This window comes from Callithrix jacchus, chromosome 5, assembly GCF_049354715.1.
Source record: "Callithrix jacchus isolate 240 chromosome 5, calJac240_pri, whole genome shotgun sequence".
NCBI lineage: Eukaryota > Metazoa > Chordata > Mammalia > Primates > Cebidae > Callithrix > Callithrix jacchus.
The window spans coordinates 156,091,214-156,115,598 of NC_133506.1; the positions used below are offsets into that span (position 1 = coordinate 156,091,214).

Here is a 24,385-nt window from a genome sequence, read left to right on the forward strand (position 1 = left end):
AACAGCAGGCCAATCAATACATTTCTGGTTTTGTTTTTTGAGTTGCTTTGTTTGGGGTTAATAGGAAATACTTTGGAAAATAGCTACATTTCACTGTTCATCTACAATTTACCTCCATTTGGTATCGATAGCACTAAATGTCTATCAGCTGTGGCATCTACAGGTTGGCCACTCTGGGTCTCAGAGGCTTCTGTGGCATGATAAGGCAGGGGTGGTGTGTCAACTAAAAGAAAGCAGTAGAACAAAGGAATTGTCAAATCAGTAAACCACACAAAGACAGCTGGATCTGACATCTTTTGCCATTAAACTCCTGGGCTTGGTGAACAGTGCTACTCCTACAGAGAGACCATGTTAATGTAACAAGGCTCTCCTGAAGTGACATTGTGAGTGCCCTATGAAAGAAACGTTGTTCTGAGAGCCTCACTAAAGGGTCAGTTCATTTTTCCTCTGACTTTTGAGTTATATCTTTGATTTCTAATGACTTCATGGCAAGACTTTGAAATGCAAGACCTCTTCTCCCAACTTTCCTTATAGCAGAATAGTCTGTGATCTGGCTTGCAAACCACAGAGAAAACTAAACCTTCTCTGAAATGAGCCTAATTTTCAGCTTCTATGTTGCCATGAATTGTACAATGGCCACGGGGATGCTCTATCCCTGAGATACTTCAGGATATTTCCCCAAAACACAGAGTAGCTGAAACGTGATTATAACTTTGTGCCCAACTCAGGCTGAGAAGGGCCCTTCTACTCAAATGGCAGTTCTGTGACTGGGCAGTGATCATGTTTAGGCAAATGGGATGCATTCCGTGGATAATAACTTATCAGGAAGTAATTCATAACACAATAAAAACTCCTGAGAAAACTCTTTATGGAGGACCTCAGTACAAAACAACTGATTCTGTCAGCATTCTTGTCTAATGTCAGCTCAGAATGGTTTTGTTACATCCGTGGCAGAATACAACGGCAAAAACGTTGGATCGATCTTCCTTTGTTGTATCAAGTTGTCCATACAAGTAGTTCTCACACTTAAGTGTGCACAAAAATTGCCAGTGGGGCTTGCTAAAAATGCAGATTCCTGGCCCCATCCTTAGCAATTCTGATTCAACAGGTCAGTGGTTAAATGTAGCCATGGACATTTTAACATGCCCCGATGGCAATTCTAATGCAGGGGTTCATGGACCATACTAGGAAACCATGAATAAGCTATGTCCTTGTGAGAAAATGGACTATGACTCCTATCACTCTGGTGAAAAGTTATAAAGCAAGATGGCCTGTTTGCAGGTCTTTCACTAAGTATGTCTATTTACTCAAGGGGCAGAACACGCTAAGTACCGTGGCTCACACCTATAGTCTTAGCACTTTGGGAGGCTGAAGTGGGAGAAACACTTGAGTCCAGAAGTTTGAGACCAGCCTGGGCAGCATGATGAGACCCCGTCCTACAAAAAAAAAAAAATTAAAAATTGGCTGGGGATGGTGATGTGGACCTGTAATCCTAGCTACTCAGAGGCTGAGGTGGGAGAATCACTTGAACCCACGAGTTTGAAATTACAGTGAGCTATGACTGTACCACCATACTCCAGCCTGGATAACAAAACGAGACCCTGTCTCTAAAAAATTAAAAGTAAAAAAAGGGGGACTGAAAATAGAATTACTATATGCTATAGCACTTCCACTCCTCGGTAAATACCCAAAGTAATTGAAAGCAGAGTGTTATTTACTAGAGCCGAATGGTGGGAATAATCCAAAAATCCAGTGAATTGATTTTTTTAAATGTGGTTTAGCCATACAAACAGGTATCATTCAGTCATCACAATGAACTACTGCTGTATGCCACTACACAAACTGTGAAAACACTTTGCTAAGTGAAATAACACAGACACAGAAGGGCAAATATTGTATGAACCTAGTGTATGAGGCACCTGCAATAGGCAAATTCATAGAGACTGAAAGTAGATTAGATGACCAGGGGCTGGGGAAGTGGGCAAATGGGAAGCTACTGCCTAATCAATACGGAGTCTCTGTTTAGGGTGATGGAAACTATTTGAAAATAGGTAGTGCTGATGATTGCACAACATTATGAATGCATCTAATGCCATCGGATTGCACTTTTTTTTTTTTTTTTTTTTTGAAACAGGATCTCACCCTCTCACCCAGGCTAGAGTGCAGTGGCACAATCTCAGCTCACCTCAGCCTCTGACTCCTGGGTTCAAGTGCTTAGAAGGCTTAGCCTCCTGAGCAGCTGGAATTACAGACGTGCGCCATCATACCCAGCTAACTTTTGTATTTTTAGTAGAGACAGAGTTTCGCCATGTTGGCCAGGCTGGGCTTGGACTGCTGATCTCAAGTGATCCACCTGTCTAAGCCTCCCGAAGTGCTGGGATTACAGGTGTGAGCCACTTCACGCGGCCAGGTTGTATTCTTAAAAATGGTTAAAATGGCAAATTCTGTGTTAGACATATTTCACCACTACTTGAAAAAATTTAACATTGAAAAACCATGGAACTATACACTTGAAATGGGTAGTTGTATGGTGTGTGAATTATACCTCAATAGAGCTTTTTAAAAAAATTTAGAGGCTGAACCAGTACATCTCAAAGGTTCCCTTTATTCTTGTTTATCTATGGGTCTGTTATTCAGGTTGGCATTTTGCTGTTAATCATTCAGACAAGAATTATTCTCTTTGAAATGAAAAGGGCTATGCCTTCAGTGAGAAACTAACCAGCTTCTGCATCATTGGTGGGGTCTGTCCTGCATGGGTGGGAAGAGGAAAAAGAATATCAACCTGTCAGAGTAACCAGGGCAGGAATTCAAAGTCAGCACAGGAAGTCTTTGTAGCACAGAGGTGTGCTATGTAAATATATATTTTGCAACATAATTATCCTCCTGTCCCTTCACCAAGGCTCTGTCCTCAAATGACTTCTCTTTCTGCTGTATTTCTTTTCAGTGAAGTCAGCCACTTGCAAAACTTGAACCATCTGCTCCCACACTGAGTGAACAACTCTCAAGCTACCCTCCAGCATCTCTGCCTTCACCCCACAGTAAGTACTGTTGAATTAGAGGGGGACCTCCTCTAACTCACTGCCCTCTTTCCAAGCCCACATCCCTGTTTTAGTTCAAGTCCTTATAATCACTTGCCTGGACTGCTATAGGCTACCTGTATGTGATTGCTCTCAATAGCTACTGCCTCCTGAAGGTAAGAGACCACAGCAGTCCTTTCTTCTCCACCAGAGATCCAGTCCGAGACCCCCAGGGGATACCTGAAACTGTGGATGGTATAGAGTACCATATATACTATGCTTTTTCCTATACATACATACTTATGATGTTTAATTTATAAATTAAACACAGTAAGAGATTAACTAGGAATCAAGTCAAACAATTAGAACACTGCCAGCATCACTACTCTTGCTCTTTGTGGTCACTATTAGATCAGAGTGACCTGAACATAAGCACTGTAATGCCTCAATACATAGAGACAGCTACTAATTGACTCACAGGTGGACAGTGTCTATGGCATAAACTGGGCAAAGGGACGATACAGAACTGAGCAGGATGGCACAAGATTTCATCCCCACATACAATTTAAAATTTATGAATTATTTCTGGAATTTTCCATTTAATATTTTCAGGCTGCAGCTGACCTCAGGTAACTGAAACCTCAGATAAGGGGGGACAACTACATTGTTTTCATCATCATTGCACCTCCAGCACTGGCCCAGTGCCAGATACTTAGCAGTTGCTCAGTCATCACTTACTGGGTCCATAAAACCTGTGCCTATGCTCCGGAGCTCCATGTCCAGGTTCTAAATGCCTGTGTGGGCTGGGAGCCTTGGCTCACGCCTGTAATCCCAGCATTTAGGGAGGCCGAGGCGGGTAGATCACCTGAGATAAGGAGTCTGAGACCAGCCTGGCCAACATGGTGACACCCTGTCTCTACTAAAAATCCAAAAATTAGCCGGGCATGGTGACGCACCCCTGTAATCCCAGCTACTCAGGAGACCAAGATGGAAGAATTGCTTGAACCCGGGAGGCAGAGGCTGCAGTGAGCCATGATCATGCCACTGCACTCCAACCTAGGTGCCAGAGTGAGACCTCGTCTCAAAAATAAATAGATAAATAAATAAAAATAAATAAATGCTTGTGTGGGAATTTATTCAATAAGCAACTGATGAGCAACCACAGCATTTCAGGCTCTGTGCTAGGCATAGAAAAAAGAAGACTCACTGTCTAATGGAAAAAATAGACCACACAGGAATTATACAACATAGTACAATAAATGTTATAGTAGATGCTTCGTAACTTGCTGAGGGGCAAAAGGAACTAAGTAACTCAGAGGGGAAAAGGCAATTCCCTCTTTATCTTCCCACATTTTATAAGCTCTGTGAGGACACAGACAGTTTTTATTAACCCGTTAATGCCTCTTTCAGCAATCCTAAGGCAATGCTTGCATGTAGTAAGATTTTAATAAATAGCTGTTAAATAAAAGATTACAGGAATAAATAAATGAGGCAGACTGTAACATCTGGCACCAAATATATTTATGCATGCCTTTAGGAACTTGTCAGCTCCGCATAAGATTTGTCTCACACTCATGAGGTACATACGTATCTTTTATTCATTATCTCAACTTAGATCCACTTTACAGGTATGGCCGCAAGTGCAATCATGACAGCATGCTAGAGGCTCCCCTTCCATTTCATACGCTCTCTCAATTCAGTAAACTGAAGAGCTCTATATTTAAAATGCTGTCCTGGCTTCACAGGGCAGAAAGGGAGAATGTATTGGCTAAAGCTGCAGCTTCACTCTCTGCTTCACTCAAGGGATGCAGGCATATGTTTTAGGCAAGGACTTCCTTTGATTGTTGAAAGAGGTAACCAAGGTAGAGGCTTAGGATTGCTCTTCCATGTTGCTTGTCCTCAGGCCAAGTCTTCTGCCTAGATTAAAGAAGTCTTTTAATCTTATTTCTACTGCCTTAAAAAACTCCTTGGAAATTCCCAGGGATACTATTCAAATCCATTTAGTTTCTGAGAGCTTTCAGAGCTTTCATAGCAAAAACATGCTGTATCTCCAAGGTAACTGCCTCAAAATGGGTATAGCCCTAATCATTTTAGGGGTGATTGCTTTGTAAACTGTTGACACTATATGAATGACAGTTCCAATGACTGTCATTGTGACTGTCCATCATAAATCATCACGTTGGGTCTATTTTCCCATATTGCCCCACAGACCATAGTTCTTACTGACCTGAATGCTGATACGGACTCTCTGGCTCAGAAGGACTTCCCGGGGAGTGAGGGTAGCTGGCCATGCACGGGGACTGCGAGAACGCGTGGCTGGGAGAGGGAGGCAGTGCAGAGCACGGAGGCTGCTGGAAAGAGTCAGGATAGGTGGCGTTGTGTGGCATGAGTGGCTCACTGTGCAGGGAGGCGCTGCGGAACTTGGCCAGGAGGCTGAGCTGGGGGTTATATTCACTGTGTCTTGGTACAAGCACAGGAGGCAGCACTAGGACCAAAAGGGAACAAGACAGTTAGAATTGAACACTGCTCATCCGTACACAGCAGAGTGAATACTTGTCATTCTTAACTGTTTTTTTGATGATAGAGCTGTTTTTCCCCTTGGGAACTACTCCCATTCGTCTTCATGCTCATCATGGAACGGTCCACTAAGTTCCCATCTCCACCTAAAAAGTGAGCATGTGAGTCAAGCTAAGGCAACGGCCTTCTCCTTGTAACCTGAACCTGAAGCAAAATGTCACAATTCACAAAAACATTTAGAGGAGGATCTTTCTAGTGTCAGTACTCTGAAGAGACCTGCTATTTATTCCTACCTTGGAAATGACCAGAGCTGTCCTAATACCCGGCCTTCTGGCAACCTGATTGTTACATCTTTCTTTAATTCTGCCAAATAAGTCTTTTTTTCTCCCCAAGGCAAAATCGGTTTCTATTGCTTGCAATGAAACTGTAAGTGATGCTCAGAATATTTTTCCTTCAGGGATCATGTTGAATTATTTAGATGACTAGACTCAACGTCAGGCTCGGTAGTGCTGCTGAAATAAAAACATTCTGTGTGTCCTTATTGGAACGACTTCAAGGTGAGTAATTAAAAGTTATTAAGTTAAATACAAACAGTGAATAACAATAAAAGTAAGTAAAACATAAGCAGCAGCCAGTAGCAGTGCCTCATGCCTGTGATCCCAGCATTTTGGGAGGCCAAGGCTAGGGGTAGGAGGAATCACCTGAGGTCAGGAGTTTGAGACCAGCCTGGCCAATGTGGTGAAACCCCGTCTCTACTAAAAATTCAAAATTAACCAGGTGTGGTGGCGGGCACCCATAATCCCAGCTACTCAGGAGGCTGAGGCAGGAGAATTGCTTGAACTCAGGAGGCAGAGGATGCAGTGAGCCGAGACTGTACCATTGCACTCCAGCATGGGAGACAAGGGCAAGACTGTCAAAAAAAAAAAAAAAGATAAACATCAATAAGACAACATAAATTATGTCTGTTCATTTTAGTATGCTTTTTCTGGGTTCCATTTTTTTTTAAAGAACGCTACTGTTCTTCATTCTGATTCTATACACAATTTTGGAATAAATTCAAATTCTCAAGGGCAAGCTTTGCCTCAGCCCTCGTGTCCTACTGACCTCTAGAAGGTGACAATGCCTGGCATAAAGTAGCTACTCCAAAAATGTTGTTGAAGAGCCATCTGTGGCCAATGTAAGTTCCAGACAGAAAAGCAAAGAAAACACAAGGGGGATGTGGTCAAAGAATAATAAAAGAAAACTTCAAAGAGCTACAAAGGACCTACGTCTTCATATTGAAAAGGGTCACAGAGTGAGCAGAGCTCAATTAATGAAAAAAGATCCAGATCAAGTCTTTCCATCTTGAATTTCAAACACTGCGGGATAACTGGAATATTCCAAAAGCTCCTAGAGGATCACTGCAAAGTCATCTATAGAGAAAAGAGAATCAACTGACCTCAACTTCCCACCCAGCCCTGGCTACTAGAAACCAACAGACCAATGCCCTTCTGAGGACAGATAATTCTTACCCCTGAATTCCACGATGGAAATCACTGGAATAACCAAAAAGGAATACAAACTATGAACTGAAATACAGCTATCAAGGACTGGGAAGAGGAGGAAGGAAGAAGATAACATACATGAGTGAATTCCTCATCTTTTATGGTAAAGAGGCAATGATATTATCTAAAGGTGATAAATTTGGAAGCAGATATATAAGGATTTATATATTATCTAGAGTTACTGCCATAATTCTTAGTAATAATAGAGAGAAATACAAAAGAACTAAGCAAGAATTGTTTAAAAGAGTTTGTCTCTGGGTATGAATGAACCAGATCTTGGTTCTAATCACAGTAATGATTTGTCAACCACATGCAAATATTAATAAAAACTCATAAAAAGTAAATCTTCTGAAACGGCTCTAAAAAATAAGGTCTTAATAAAAGGTAAATGTTTTGGAATAAACAGACAATTACAGTAACAATGACGGTAACCCCAAAGCCTGCCATCTGCCTTTGACATCGTACATCTATCTCTTCCTTAACAAGCGATGATTTTCAGTTATATGGACAGAAAATAAACTCTAAAGGGTAAATGAAAGGTTTTCAACTAAAACTGCTACAGGTGAGGGTAGCAGAGAAACAAATAATTTTGTCCCCTTTTACAAGCTAGTGTTTGCACACGTATACTGCCTTGTGACACCAGAGAACAAACATTCAACGTCACCACGAAACAGTGACATAGTTAATAAACCATTACATTTCCTAAAATGTATTAATATTCCACAAGCAGGCAAGAAACAACTGATGTACCTCATGAATAGTCTGAAGCCAGGAGCTGACAGAGCGAATGCTTAGGGCTGCTTTGTCAATGACACTTCATCACAGTGTTAACAATGTTCAAATAAACACTCTTTTTTTTTTTTTTTTTTTTTTTTTGAGACAGAGTTTCGCTCTTGTTACCCAGGCTGGAGTGCAATGGCACAATGTCAGCTCACCGCAACCTCTGCCTCCTGGGTTCAGGCAATTCTCCTGCCTCAGCCTCCTGAGTAGCTGGGATTACAGGCACGCGCCACCATGCCCAGCTAATTTTTTGTATTTTTAGTAGAGACGGGGTTTCACCATGTTGACCAGGATGGTCTCGATCTCTCGACCTCGTGATCCACCTGTCTCGGCCGCCCAAAGTGCTGGGATTATAGGCTTGAGCAACCATGCCCGGCCTAAACACTCATTTTTTATGAAGAATTTGAATAATCTCCGTGACTTCAGTTTTTTTTTTTTGAGACAGAGTTTTGCTCTTGTTACCCAGGCTGGAGTGCAATGGCGCGATCTCAGCTCACCGCAACCTCCGCCTCCTGGGTTCAGGCAATTCTCCTGCCTCAGCCTCCTGAGTAGCTGGGATTACAGGAATGCGCCACCATGCCCAGCTAATTTTTTTGTATTTTTTTTAGTAGAGACGGGGTTTCACCATGTTGACCAGGATGGTCTTGATCTGTTGACCTCGTGATCCACCCGCCTCGGCCTCCCAAAGTGCTGGGATTACAGGCTTGAGCCACCACGCTCGGCCAACTTCAGTTTTAATGTAAAATATCTACCGTGTATAACACTGATAAAAATACACTGCCTCCTATCCGTCTGAATGCAGAGACTTCTATTTCTTAATAGCCTGCAGATCTGAGGCACCAAGAGAAAAGAAAGGATACATTTTCCTTTATCATAACAACTCTCTTGATAATATATTTTTACCGTCTGGGTAAAATCAAAGCCAGTGGACGTCTGCAAAGAAAACTGATGGTCTCATCCTAGGTATTATTTGACCTGACTGGCTCAGTTGCCTTAAATGTGCACTGATCATATTTTAAAATACTTTCACTCAAAACACAGCAATCCCTAATGACTAAACTCCACTTCCACATCTCAACTGCTGCTTGTAAATATGTCAGTGAGCTTACAGACACTCATTCCTATTTCATGCCACTTTCAAATACCATGCTATCTTTACATCTCAGTGCTACACGGGGGGAACAGCAGAAGGAGTCACAGAGTACAAAGGGTGCAAAGCAGATCTGGAAAAAAAACACTTTTGTCTTTTTTTTTAAGTCATGTGACTGTGATATAATATGAATATTTTATGTAAAGGAGAAGTTATACTCCTGAAATAACATCAGGGCAAATGGAGTAGAATTATCACGTATCACAGCTTCCACCAGAAGCTTCCACCAGAACCGTGCCAGGTGCAGTGTGGTCTGAGGACTGGGGAACCCTTCACCAACTGCTGGGTACCAGTCTGTGAAGAAGTTAGTGCTTAGAAACTTTTCACAGCAATGTGACAGAGGTTCTATTTGTTGAAATAAATAATTTTTAAAGCTGGGCTTGTATTTTCTAAGTCTTTTTAGAATTTTATTTGCTTAGTAATTCATCTGTATTATAAAAGTACTCAGTTGAAGGACTAGGAATTTAAAAAATAAAAACTGTCCCTCACCACACATAACTTGGAAAGCATTGAAATTGATTACTGAAGTGGATGTGTCAATGAAAAGAAAATGGAAATGCAGCCTTCAATGCATCTAAATGAATGGCCAAAAAATGAGATTTCAAAGGCAAAACTTAAGCTTTATGATAAATAGAAACTCAGCAAACTTGTTTAACATTAACGTTTTATTATTCTTAAAATATTTATTTTATGGATATCTAGCTGGACAGGAAATCTACCTTTTCTATTAAAAAAACCAAAGTTAAGCGTAAGAAAAACCTCTGTAACTTAAATATTACCTTAAATTAATATAATCTTTACTCATCTTTCCTTCCGGAAATTCACACCTAAATTACAATAAAATGAAATCTATCTACCATATGTAAAACATTCAAACTATCATTCCTTACGGAACATGAAAAACTAAGGGCCGGGCGCAGTGGCTCGTGCCTGTAATCCCAGCACTTTGAGAGACCGAAGCAGGCAGATCACGAGGTCAAGTGATTGAGACCATCCTGGCCAACGTGGTGAAATTCCGTCTCTACTAAAAATGGTGGCATGCACCTATAGTCCCGGCTACTCGGGAGGCTGAGGCACCTATAGTCCCGCTTGAACCTGGGAGGTGGAGGTTGCAGTGAGTCGAGATCTCACCACTTCTGCCTAGTGACAGAGTGAGACTCTGTTTAAAAAAAAAAAAAGAAAGAAAGAAAAACTAAAATGTCAAACAGTTCTTCAAAAATAGGCTTTTGAATATTCAAAAGGAAAACCAGATACATTTTACAAGATATTTCCTACATGTTGTTACATTTTACAATTATGTTATTCAGGGAGAGAGAAATAATTTCTTAATGAACATTTTTCCATTTGGGTATCTTTTGGATGCTTAATGTAACTCAAATCTTTGAAACACAAAATGGAATCAAGTCCTTTTTGCTATAAGCTTAGACATTATTGACTTTTTTTTAAGTAAGCAAAGAGTCAAAGTGAAGCAGAGAAGAAAGGAGGAAAGCAACTCGCTCCAGGATTTAGAGAAAACACATCAGATTTGCCAAGCGTGTGGAACCATCTAATACCTTCTCAGCCAGGGCCTCAGTCCCTGAATGCGCTGTGGGTGGCATCCACACACAGGTAGATGACTTCCTTAAGTTCTGCAAGCTTGAAAGATTACTTAGCTGTGACTGAGGTAGGCTGGGCATGAATCACTTTCTGGATACTGTTTTAAGGTAAACTGACCCTGCCTACCTAGCTAGACAGGATCATCTCTTCATTGGACATGGGCAATTTCTCTGAGCTCACATGTCAGTGCTTTGGTTTCCTGGGATAAGGCAGATGGCCAATCAAAGAGAAAAAGCTCTCCTAAAACTGTGTTCCTGTGGGGAATGCTACAGAAACATTCAAAGAGAATCGCACTGAAACCCTGTTAGAGCCAGTGTGAAGGAACAAAAATAAACACCAGGCTTCAAGAGGAGGGGGGATATACACATTTACAGGTACACATACTGGAGCATGAGGGGTTTTAGAAAGGTACTTTCCTGTACAGTCATGTACTGCATAATCACGTTTTGGTTAAGGGACCACATGTAACACAGTGGTCCCCTAAGATTATGATACTGTACTTTTACTGTACCTCTTCTACGTTTAGATCTGTTCAGATATATTCAGTACCACTGTGGTTAGGATTGCCTACAGTATTCAGTACAGTAACATGCTGTGCAGGCTAGTAGCTTAGGAGCAACAGGCTCCGCCATATAGCCTAAGAGTGTAGCAGGCTATCACATCTAGGTTTGTGTAAGTGCACACCAGGATGTTCGCACAAGGAAGAAACTGCCTACTGATGCATTTCTCAGAATGCATTCCCATCATTAAGTGATACCTGTCTGTATTTAAAACCATTTTAAAAAAATAACTGCCTGGAATGATGTCCAGCAACTCTTTCATTGGCTGTTTTCAGACCCAGATATGAAACACCTTCTAGTTACCTGAACTTGAACAAAGTAGCAGCTAGCACACCAGCTTCAGTTCAGTTTAGTGCAGTTCAGTTCAGTTCTTGGTGGAAGCGGGGGGCGGGTGGAAGATACTTCTTTTTTCTAGCTCATCATTATCGAGGCCATTTTAAAACCTTTTAGGACCCCAAAAACTGGTAAAAGATTCTATTGACTTGTCCCAGATACCTCCAAATAAAACTTTTATGGGAGTTTTCTCTTTGATTAGCCATCTGCCTCATTTTCAAAATCACACAAAGCTTACATGCATATTGGAATCAAACGAAAATACCTTCTTTCTAGATTTTTCCCACTAGTCTGGAGTTTATCTTCATTCCTTCACACTGGCTATAACAGGGTTTTACTTCTGTTCCCTTTGGATTGAGTTCCTGTGGCATTCCAGGCAGGAATACTGTTTTCACGGGAACCTTCTTTGATTGGACATTTGCCTCATTCCAGGAAACAAAATTTTGGACCAGTCCCTCAAAACTGAACCTCCCTCTCTTTCTCTTTTTCTTCTCTTTCTCTCTCTCTCCCCCCCTCCTCTCTCCCTCTCCCTCTCCCTCTCTCTCTCTCTCTCTCTCCCCCCCTCCTCTCTCCCTCTCCCTCTCTCTCTCTCTATCTCTATCTCTCTGTCTCTCTTCTCTCTCTCTCTCTCTCGTCTCTCTTTCGGGAGACGTCTTTGTCTGCTGGTGCCCCATTGTTCTCCATCAATGGGGCACAGGACCTTCACTCTGAAGATAAACCCCGACGCGGTAAGGACAGCCCACCTGGAGTCTCCACGCGGCGGTAGTGGTAAGGGTTGACGCACACCTCTTTCTGCTTGGAACCAAACGGGAACTCACAGCACTCCAGTGGCTTCAGCTCGTGGTGGGACTGCAGATCCGGCCAGCGCCACACGCGGCAGTAAATCACGTGGGGCAGCCCCTTGCGGTGGGACACCTGCAGCCGCCCGTCCAAGGAGCGCGGAATCGTGACGCACTTGCTGGGCTGGCCCGGGCAGCTGAGCGCCCTCTCCAGCTCGTCCATGGCTCCCTTCTTCTTCTTCAGCTTCTTCACTAGAGAGTCCACCGCCTTCTCCGCCCACTTTTCCTCTTCATCTCCTTGCTTCCAGCCTAGCAGTCGCTTCACTGCGGGGCTGGTGAAGGAGAAGAGGGAGCTGATGGGGGTGGTGGAGTGCATAAGAGGCCACGGCAGGCTCTGGCGCGCAGGGGAACCACACAGCCCTTCACGGCCAAGTGGGCAGCGAGCGGCTCTCCAGGGGTGGCATAGGGACCAATTCACTCGTTCTCCTGGGAGCAGCTGGGACCAATTCAACTTGGGAAGTGCGTAGACTGTCTCCTAAGCCCTTGAATGGGATGGCCAACTCTGGAAAACACAAGACTTCGATCAGCTTAATCAGGGGAACGTTCAGAAAGAAGTGACTCACACCTGCAGTCCCAGCTCCTCCAGACGCTCAGGCAGGAGAATCACTCGAGCCCAGGAGGTCGAGGCTGTGTCACTGCACTCTCACCTGTGCAACAGAACCAAGCCCCAAAGTTGGATAGAACGGAAAAAACATTCTTCAAATGTTTTAATTTGAAAACTGCTGTCTTTGTCTCTGCCCTCTCCTTTATTCCCTCTCCCCAGGTCTCAGGTCATTCTGCCTTCAAAGTCTTTAGAGTTTGTCCCTGTCTCTCCATTTCCACCGACACCTGAGGTCTGACCCACCACACCACTCCTCTGAAGTAGCACTTTTCCTTCTCTCTCTCAATTCTAATCCACTTACTCCCAAATACAGCTCATTTTCCCACTTAAGAAATGGCAGTGGTTCCTTGGTCTCCCAAGTGTAAACTCCTCTGCCTGGGTTTTTCCAGGGCCGCAATAATCTTTCCTCAACATGAGTATGTTCTTTCTTTCTCATTTTTACTTTGCACAAGTAATCCCATCTTCTTGTAGAAAATAAATACTAATGAAAAGAAAAAAAAGCAGGATCGTGAATAATCTCACCACTCCTGGGCAGCCACTCTCAACATAGTCTTCCCAACTACTTTTCAGGACAGCGGCTCTCCAAGTGTGCCGTAGTGACGGGATCTGCAGAAATATAAAACAATACTGTTCTCAATAACTTTTTGAAAACGATGCTTTCAATAAAAATATTTTATGTTAATATAGCATAGGTTCACTTTTATAAATCAATAAATATTTTTAAATTTATTAGTTTCAATTTTTTATGTGGTAAAACTTGAGAGATACAGCCCACGTAAGCGAGAGTTCATTGGCATTCTCAATAATTTTTAAAAGTGGAAATTTTCATGTCCCAAATCCCTGAGAACTGCTTTTCTAGAAATTATACACCATCACATACACAAATACATACACAAAAAAGCACAGCTGTCGCATTTGATATTTGGCCTAAAAACAGCTGAATTCTTCTTTGCCCTCTCATCCACAGGAGAGGTTCTTTCCCAATTATTCAACAGTCTCATTTAAATTTCCTGAGGTAGAACTGTATTTCCCCTTCTGTGAAATAGTTGGCTTAAACAAAACCTCCCCCTCCTTCCAGATTTTAGAAACCAGCTACCTCATTAATGTTTAAAGTGGCTGGCTGGTAACATTTTGGAGCAAGCTGACTCAAGCATTTTGGGATCTTGGGATCAATCTAGCTCATAATATCCAACAACTATTTGTTTAATATGCATTAAATATAATTTTCTCCTTTGCTTCCCTGGAGGGAAAGCTGTACCTTTCTGAGTCCAGTTCTATAAACTTCTTATGAACAAAGGTGCCTTATAACCCCCTGCTAGGGTGATCATTATCAGGCATCTCGGGTGAGCAGGATGGTGGTCTGGTCCCACAAAAACACATGAGATATAATGAGTATAAAGCAATAGCCACCATCACTTTGTTCCTCATCTGGCCCTTATCTGACGTTGTACAGAGATAAACTATGACAAAAGGGAGAGCTGAGAGCTCCATAGCTGCTCTTTCTCACTTGGCAGTTTGACTTACACTCAGTTTTATTTGGAAAGATTGATTTTGTGCCTTAACAATCGTGAATATATAAAGTATAGTTAAGTCATTGTGTTCAAGTTCTGTTTACTTAATCTAGTCAGGCTGCATTAAAGCAATGGCTGAGGAGGGTTAGGAGCTTTAAGGAGAAGTCTCATGACATAATAACCTGAACCCCCAAAGAGTTGTGAATTCTGCTTAGTTTTACATGGGATTCATTATTAGTAAGTTGTGGCATAGATCTTTAAGCTGAGGTCGGTTGTAGGGAAAAGCTTTTTATAAAAATACTCAACAGAGTATATACCTTTTAGAAATTTTTGCTCCATGAAACAAGTAACAGTTCACTAAATCAGGTTGGTTTGGTTCATTTTTTTTAAACTGTGGGTGACTATCTACTAATGGTATGTGAAATCAATTTACTGGAAAAAATAGCTTTTGTAAAAACAACAAAACAAAATACATGTTATTGCAAGGCAGCTGAAATAAATTATAATAATCTTTTCTTAAAACTTCTCATTCAGAGGTGTGTGTGTGTGTGTGTGTGTGTGTGTGTGTATGGTGGCATGTATGTGTCCAGAGTCACAATAGAAAATTTGCTTAAGTTGCGTTACAATAAAAAAAGTTTGAAAAGCACTACTCCTAAACCATACATTTCTTCAAACTGTCTGTCTGAGGTTTACCTTGATGAGTGACCTTCAGTGACCACCATACTTTCTCATCCCGTGGGGAAATCCCAACTCGTCAGGAATCGAGGGTATGAGACACTTCGGCTCTCTGCAGACCCATCTCACTGACACATTTCAAATCATTACAGTGGTCTCACAACAGTTCCAAACCTACAGTTTTACCGCTGCAAGATGCCGCTCCCGTCCCATTAAACACAGGCCCTGGCACTGAGGGAGGCCCCAAAGAGTTAAATCTAGAACCTCAAGAGTGATACACACCCAATTCATAACTGTGGCCTCCAGCTAGGCTAGAAATAGAAAATATCAAAAAGATTTTAATTAGGCTGACTGGTGGGTATACAGATGTTCAAAATCTTGTTTTCTCTATGTGTTTGTATGCTTATTTTTAATAGAAATAGGCATATTTAATAGACATATTTTAATAGAAAAATTAAATGTAAAAAGTGGCTTACACCCTGGGTCCCAGCTACTCAGGAGGCTGAGGGAGGAGGATCACTTGAGCCCAGAGATTTCAGTCTGCAGTGAGCTATGACTGCACCACTGTACTCCAGCCTGGATAGCAAAGTGAGATCCTGTCTCCAAAAAAAAAAAAAAAAAAAAAGCCTGGAATCTCACTAATCTCAGGTTCTTGTCCAAGTTGTTTCTGTTTATCCAGGTAATGCACTTTAGGGTCCACACAGGTTATTCATTCTCATTCCTATAATGTTTTAGCCACTAGTAGAACAAAGGGCCAGTTTTTCTCCAGGTGGTCATCAACCTGACATTAAGAGTGCAGGTTTTTGTGGTTTTTTTTTTAGATGGAGTCTTGCTCTGCCGCCAGGCTGGAGTGCGGTGGCATGATCTTGGCTCACTGCAACCTCTGATTCCCTGGTTCAAGCTAGTCTCCTGCCTCAGCATCCTGAGTAGCTGGGATTACAGGCAGGTACCACCATGCCCAGCTAGTTTTTTTGTTTGTTTGTTTGTTTTTTTAGTAGAGACAGGGTTTCACCAGGTTGGCCAGGATGGTCTTGATCTCTTGACCTGGTGATCCCCTCGCCTTGGCCTCCCAGATTGCTCGGATTTTAGGTGTGAGCCACTGCATCTGGCCAACAGTGCAGGTTTCTTCACTTGTGTCAACCCGGCTCAGAACAGCTTTCCACTGTCAGAGAACTGAAATGCCCACAGACTCTAAGATCAAACCTACCGTCACCACCTGATAACTCCACAGGCCAGGTTCACCAAAACAATTAAAACAGCGCTTTCAGAGTGTTCGGTAAAAATCAACTGATTGCAAAAACAGGAGGGACGATTACTATTTCTCGTAGTTACTCCATTTCTAAAAAGTGCAAAGGAGAATAAAACAAACGACAAGTGAACCCAACCTGAGGGGGTGAGAAGCCTAGAAAGATTCCTGAGAGGATAACTGGGCTGCACTTAGAAGGATTTAAATCACAGTTAAAAAAATAAACCGGCGGGTCACAGTGGCTCACGCCTGTAATCCCAGTACTTTGGGAGGCATTGGTGGGCAGATGGCTTAAGCTCAGGAGTTTGAGACCAGCCTTGGCAACATGGTGAAATACCATTTCTACAAAAAATACAAAATACTACAAAAAATACAAAAATTAGTTGGGCATGGTGGTGTGCACATGGTGTCCCAACTACTTGGGAGGCTGAGGCAGGAGGATCACTTGAACCTGTGAAACAGAGGTTGCAGTCAGCCATGACTGCACCACTGCATTCCAGCCTGGGCAACAGAGGGAGACCCTGTCTCAAAAGACAAATAAAATAAAAAATTAAAAAAATAAACTGTGGCGGATTAGGATAATGTTCTAAGATTTTTGGTGTGATTACAGTCTCACTTTTGAAGAAAATTGTGTATGCCTGTCACAGATCAACTGTGTGATCTCACACAAGTCATGTTGCCTCTCTAGACCTCTCCCCCTTCCCTCATTTGCAGATTAAGACGAGGCTCAGCCTCCAGGGAAGGGCCTTTCTGGGCGACGGGTCTATGACTCCATGGGTGTTGGCTGGATGTACCACATGGGATCTCGAGACTTGCTCAGCTGCTCTGATGCTACTTGGACAACCCGTAGCAGTCCGAGCAAAACCTTCACTCGTGACACTCCACAGCGCAGAGCAGGGTGAAGCTACAGCTCCTCTGACATGGCTATCAAACTGACCCTTTTCATAATGAACATCACCTACCAACATGAACAATTCCCACTTTGCTCTCCAGCTCTTGTTGCATTTTAGTATTATTTTAATTACTGCAAAGGAATAAAAGTAAAAACGTACGCTGGGTATTCCTGTTTTTGAAACCACTGGTCAGTGCGTGATTGGCATTCATAACCCCAGATCCCTCACAAAGCCTCCTGCTGGCCCTGAGAGCTTTCCTTCTTTGGACACAGAAAAAAAAAAAAAACACCATGACTGTCCTTTCTCTGGGAAGGACACGCTTCACACACTCGCAGCATAAAAACAATACTTTTTTCTTTTTCTGGCATCGAGTTTTACAATAAACCCCAACTGAGTAAGCAAAACAACTTCTCATTTTCGAGTCTTTTAAATAAACAAGCCCACTTAAAAGAAAAGCAGCGCTGACCACATGCATACACCATGATTTAAGTGTACATAATTCCACACTAAAAAACAATTTACCCGGCTGGATAACAGTTCAGGAGACATGAGCTTTTTTATTTTAAGCTGACGGTTTTAAATCCAACTCCCATTAGCAGTTACTGAAGGTTATTTCCACTCAGTTGGTCTCCTTGGAAGGTTCCGTTGGTGATTTTAATCCTGGAGAAAATATAATTTTAAAAACACTGTTTAAGACGGAGCATTCCTAAGCCCTGGGAACATGGAAGCTTTGAGCAATCTTTCACAGACACTGCTTTCGGGTCAATGTGGCCAAGACCTCCATCACCTACCAGGCCCGCACAATGCAGTCAGCCCAGGGGGTCAGGGAGCCCTTGTTTGTTCAGTGACAGCCCAGCCCAGAAACAATCATCACAATAAACCATCATGATTTCCTTCTTTGTTTTTATCTTAATTTTTCAACCATGTCTATTTTGACCCTCTAATCCACAACCAGCATTAAGCATACCTTGGTACCCCCTCTATAAAACAGTTTACTAACCAATTTAGAAAGTGAGCATATTTGCTGAAGGAATATTTAACCCCCTTCAAGGAATATATTGTTACCCAGACTATTTCTGCAGCACTTTTTGTACACTGGTAATGAATACTGCCACAATAAATGCTTATTTTACCTTATAATAACTTATTTGTACTTATTTATACTTTACACATATGTATAAAACTATGTCCAAAAGAACATCTATCTAGAAAACAGTTGGCTGTTATTATCCCCATTGGCACACATATATCATGTCTTCTTACCTTAAAACTTGAGAAGAAACTGGGCTTAAAACACACACACAGACATATATTTGATTAATTCAAATTTTTCCTCACTTAAACTAGCCTGGCATTCCCATATGTCCCAAATGAGCAGCAATCAAGTTGTATTATAAGATATAAGTAATCACTTTATGCATATACCAGTTTAGTATCATGTTGAATACACACAGAAATGGTATCATGATTTCACCTTCTGAAAAGAGACTTTTCTAGCTGTATTCTGAGGTTTGTTTCCTGGATACTCATGAAGGGACGGTTCTAGTTCTCCGAGTGGAATCCCTTCGGCCCACAGCACCAAAGAAGACCACAGAGATGCAGCTGTTTGTAACAGCTCTGTCCAGGGGGCCGCAGAGAGATTCCAAGGCATCTGTGGATATCTGAATTGTGTGCTCATTTTGGGTTACTGCACAAATATTGAGTTTTTCTAAGGCAACGGTCCATAAGGACTCTTCTTTAAATCCTCAAAAGAGCCTGTGACCCCCAAAAGATTTTTAAAATAAACACCGAATTAAAAAAAGGGGAAAAGGAGAAAATAAGAGTGAGAAAGGGAATAAGCTAAAGGGACTGCAGAGAGTAGCTGACTATTCTCACTGCGTGGGTGCTGGGGAGAGCCTGAAATGACTACAACGCCTGGAGTTCACAAGAAGAAGGCAGAGGGGAGAGAGGCGGATGGCCAACACGTGCTATCTTCATGAAAAGTGCCTTAAGTACATTTACTCACGAATCACTGTCACAGCTGCATGTGGTCATTAACCCCATTTGACATGTGAGGAAACCGAGGCACACAGAAATTAAGTAGCTTGTCCAAGGTCACACCACCAGTAAGCCAGGATTCAGACCCCTGTAGTCTGGCTCCAGATACCCTACGCCACTGCACCATAATCCCGCTCCCAAAGGGGATGGGAGGAAAGCAAAATAGGTGCATCCCTTGACAAGCCGAGACTAACAGCAAAAGACCCCTGAACCCAAGGCTGAGCCTGAGCTGTTCTGAAATGCAGGAGGATGGGAGATGGAGCCTGAATGGTGAAAATGTGAGGGAGAAGCCCTCCAAGATCTCCTCAATCTCCACAACGTTGTGGCTCTAAAGGGGCATGGAGCACACAGAGAGGTTGGCTCTGTGTCCTAAAGGAAAAGACAAACCCGAGCTGAGCTGCATGCCAGCCTTCATTCACTCATTCACATATCTCAGCAAATGGCCCTGAAATGAATGCCTATTATGTGCCAGGTACCCTATCATGTGCCCAGCGGGGAGCAAAGCAGACATGGCCCTTGCCCTTACAGGGCTTAGAAACTGTCTGGGTATGAAACACGTAAATATTAACAAGTCATGAAGTCTTATGCAGGAACAAACATGATTGTGGGGCCAGGGACCTTCATGGACTTCCTGATGAAGACCCCCTGAGGAGGTGGCAATGAGATAAAGAGGATGAGAAAGTACAGCTACTCCAGGGGCTGTAGAGTGAGACCTCCAGAGAAAAATGCCAAGAAAGTGGCACAGGAGTGGAGAGAATTTCATGCATTTGGGTAACTGGAGGAAAAACTGTGGCCACAGAAGAGTGGGCAAGGGTGTGAGTGGCTAGAAGTGAGGCAGGAGGTGAAGACACAAGTGCCCTGCTGGAGCTGGAAAGCAGCATATGGAAAATGGGTTTTATCTAAAGTGCAAAGGGGAGTCTTTGAATGGGTCTACTTATTTATTTATTGTACAGACAAGATCCAGGCTGGTCTTGAACTCCTAGACTCGAGTGATCCTCCTGCCTCAGCCTGCCAAAGTGCTGGGATTATAGGTGTAAGCCACCATGTCCAGCCTGAATGGGTTTAAAACGCAAAGAAGATAAATGATCTGACTTGATCTTTTTTTTTTTTGAAATGGAATCTTGTTCTGTCTCCTAGGCTGGAGGGCAGTGGCACAATCCCAGCTCACTGCAACCTCTGCCTCCCAAGTTCAAGCGACTCTCCTACCTCAGCCTTCTGAGTAGCTGGGATTACAGATACACACCACTACACCCAGCTAATTTTTGTATTTTTAGTAGAGGGGCTAGGCTGGTCTCAAACTCCTGACCTCGGGTGATCTACCTGCCTTAGCCTCCCAAAGTGCTGGGATTGTGGTGTGTTTTGTTTGAAGATGAGGCTTCTAGACAGAATCTCCCTCATTTTACTGATTATCCATAAAAAGGAGAGATGCATGTGGCAAAAGATAGAAGTGGAACAACAGAAGGAAAGAGGAGTGAATGGGAGCAGATACAGGCAGGTTTGTCTACCTGGTCACAGGAAGATGGGAATGTTCCCTCTACAACTATGAGGTCGAAGTGAAGTTAATGAGACAGGCACGACGAGGGCTGACAGATTTGAGAAGCAAGGAGAAATTGGGAAATAGCCACAGTGCAGGGGAGCAGAAGTGTGTTCTGTATAGAAAACAAAAGGCAAACTCCAACAGGGCCCCATCAGCCAGAAGAACTGCAGCAAAGCCACTGCAAGGGTCCCACTCTGAGGAGTCTCAGAAATAGGAGCTCTACTCTCAGAATAAATGAGCACTGCTGTTTCAGGGTGCTCAGCCTGAAACCAGAGTTGGTTATGGATATGGTTTGGCTCTGTGTCCCCACCTAAATCTCATATTGAATTGAAGTCCCCACTTGTCAAGGGAGGGATCTGGTGGGAGGTGATTGGATCATGGAGGCAGATTCCCCTCTTGCTGTTCTCGTGATAATGACTGAGTGAGATCTGGTTGTTAGGTAAGTGTATGGTGCATCCCCCTTCTCTCTCTTTCTCTCCTGCCACCATGTAAGACGTGCCTTGCTTCCCCTTCACCTTCTACCATGATTGTAAGTTTCCCTAGGCCTCCCAACCATGTGAAACTGGAAGTCAATTAAACTTCTTTTGTTTATAAATTACTCAGTCTCAGGCTGTTTCTTTATAGCAGTGTGAAAATGCACTAATACAGTTTACTGCTGGGATCTTTTCACCTTTAAGATACAGAAGGTGACCAGAGCTGGATAAAGAGGCAGAAGAGCCAGACAAGTATTTGGGCACTTATGTATAACAGATGTAAAAATGCCACTGCAATCAACTCCCAAATCATAAACTGATCACATTATGATGAAAATAGGCAGTGCCCTCAAGTGGGAAAAAAACAACACTCCTAAACATGTTTTGTGATGGGTGTGACACTCAGCACCTGGAAGTGAGGAAGCTGCGATAAATTCTGAAAAGGGAATACAGAGTGTTTGTGTGATTTACTAAAAGAAGTGATTAACTTGATTGAACCTTTTAATATAATAGCTTAAGAGGAAGTGATTGGAGACAAAACACTTCCGCATGCCAGAGAAGATGCACATGAAACTGACCACATTCATTGCCTTTGGAAAGGGAACGTGGCCAGAGGAGAAGAGTGGAAGACATGTCAGTTTGCATTTTACATCAACCGAAAAATGCCTCCCAAGTCAGAAAACTCACAATAGAAAATTGAGAAGAGGACTGCAGAAAAGTGGGAAATAGGCTGTCTATAGTTTTTCCAAACACTGATTCTACTTCAGAAGAAAAATCATAATTGAATTTCTTCCTGAAAAAAAATTTTATTAGCAAAGATTGATTTTTTTCCCACCCTTCCCTCAAAACGCTTTGAACAAGTATAATCTGATTAATGTCTCTGGGTGACCCAGATATCTTGGTCCAGCTCTTGTTAAGACCACAGGAAGACTGATTTCCCGTATCCACGCAGAAAGTTGTGCCTATTTACTTTAAATTGTGGCTCCACGTTTCTTTCACGCTCAAGATAAGACTTGCAATTTTCAGTTAGCAGGTAGTGACCACCTTATAACAGGGACAACCCATTCATTGGAGCTCCTACTTGTTCTAAAACTCTAATTCAATTGCCAGAACTTGGAAGACAAATGAGATAACAGAAGCAAAATGGGCCTTTAACTCAGAGTAGAACCCAAATATGCTACAACAAAGCAGCCATGTTACTTAGAGACCATTCTTAATATGGATCTCACTCTAACAGGCTTTTTAGTTTTTATTAGAGTGCTTTGATTGAAATTTTATGTATACACAAAATTATATCATCTCATTATTGACAATGAAATAATTTCTTCCTTCCCTAGTCTATTTGTAACTCTTAATGTGTTTATAAAACATCCCACATTCTCAAGGAGAACAGAATCAAGGCCAACTCTTTAAGCATGAGTGATTTATCAATTACAAAATGTAGATCCTTAAAAATCTATTTTTAATGAATTGTTTATCATCTGGTAAATAACGATTGCTCTTAAAAAGAACCAAACTTTTTAAACTTTAGCAACCTCAAAAAGAATACACCAGATCTTATGCAACGACATAAGGTATCTTTACTCCAGCAATTCCGACCCATGAAAATCTGAGTTTATCACAAATATAAACTTAGGAAAGATTATTTGGCTTACGAAATGAGTCATAATACATGTAAAAGTATGATTCAACTTACAAAAATCTGATTCACAGACAGCTTTTTCAGGAATAAATATCCTCTTATTCAACAAACATTTACCAAGCTCTTGCTGTATAACTGCTAATTTTACTTCAAAAGGCATATCTAATTTTTTTCTTTCTTTTTTTGTTTTCTAAAGGCAATTTTTTTTTTTTTTTGGTCAGAAAAAATATCTATACCCTTTAGTAGAATTAAGAGTTCTCGTTTACATTTCTACTTGCAAAATATAATTCTAACTTAAAAATGTATTGTCCTTATCTTTTCATCTAAATGTTCTCGGGGGGCACTGAAGAATATCACTGTTAAGTAAACTAAAACAAATCAAATTAGTTTTGAGGATACTTTATCTTATAACACTGCCCTCATCAAAATACCAAGCATCCTTAAAACTTAAAGAACATTATGATTGTTCCAGCTTTTTGGTAAACAATACAGCAAGTAATATTTTACTGATGTAGCCAATGAACCAGTTTTCAATGTTCCCACCATGTCCTTCAGAAAAGAGATAAATCGTATTTTTCTAAATATCAGAAGATACCCAGGTAGAACAGCTTAGCTTAAATTTGGAAGACATACTTCTCTTTTTTAAAATAGTATTTAAAATCGGTTTTGTAGGTTACTAGGCAGGTTCAACTTTCTTCTCACTTTTGTAAAGTCACCTCAGGACAGTTTGGATGCCATTTTTAAACTCTGATGAGTGTTTAGGAACCAGAGAAATGAGCTCCCCTCCAACAACACACACATGCACTGACTGGCACCCTCACTTCCTCCCCTTCTTACCCCAAACTCTCCCCTCTCCCTACCCCCCATGACCCATCTCTCTCAAAATCAGTGCAGTTCAGCCACAAGAGGAGAAATGTGAGCTGGTGGCAGAGCATCCACAGTGCATCACAGACACACCACACAGAGTACAGAGCACGTTCTTCAAAACGTTCCCTATTTTTCATTCAGAACCTCTCATATGCTAACACACAAGTCACTTTTATCAGGCTTATTATAAAATTTATTAACTTCACTCCAGCCTGTAGTTTGTAGTGGTAAACACAACAAATGATCTTTCACTTTTCCTCCTTTCTGCTTTGGTCCTCTGAGAAATACAAATCCTAAGAAGAGTGAATGGCCACTTTGCCTAGTCCTACTAGAAACATATTACTTTCTCTCCTTGTGCTTAGGAGTAGAAACTATTTCTTAAAAGCCCTTTAAAACCTCCTTGGAGAAGCCATCCTGACACACTTCTCAAGACTTTCATTCATCCTTTGATTCAGTCAACAAGTGTTTATTGAGACTCTATCATACACTGCGTGCTGCGCCATGAGCTATACTTTCCCAGATTCAAAATCTCCATTGCCTAAGGAATAAGAACTTTAAGTCAGGATG

The 24,385-nt window shown here is 41.9% G+C and overlaps 1 protein-coding gene across 4 annotated transcripts in view; it reads right to left on the reverse strand.

Annotated features, from left to right (window-relative positions):
• The window catches only part of SMAD9 (SMAD family member 9), a 76,081-nt gene that overhangs the window by 24,492 nt on the left and 27,204 nt on the right, over window positions 1-24,385 (reverse strand). Inside the window, exons 2-6 of one of the 4 annotated variants that reach the window (XM_003733098.6) lie at window positions 17,785-17,922; window positions 13,460-13,543; window positions 12,241-12,838; window positions 5,245-5,502; window positions 113-223 (exon numbers count right to left, since the gene is read on the reverse strand). In XM_003733098.6, coding sequence (XP_003733146.4) covers window positions 113-223; window positions 5,245-5,502; window positions 12,241-12,652 — 781 coding nt within the window. In that variant the 5' untranslated portion in view covers window positions 12,653-12,838; window positions 13,460-13,543; window positions 17,785-17,922. The remainder of the gene's footprint in view (window positions 1-112; window positions 224-5,244; window positions 5,503-12,240; window positions 12,839-13,459; window positions 13,544-17,784; window positions 17,923-24,385) is intronic. The other 3 variants (XM_035302500.3, XM_017973049.4, XM_078375306.1) reach the window with 3 other exon arrangements.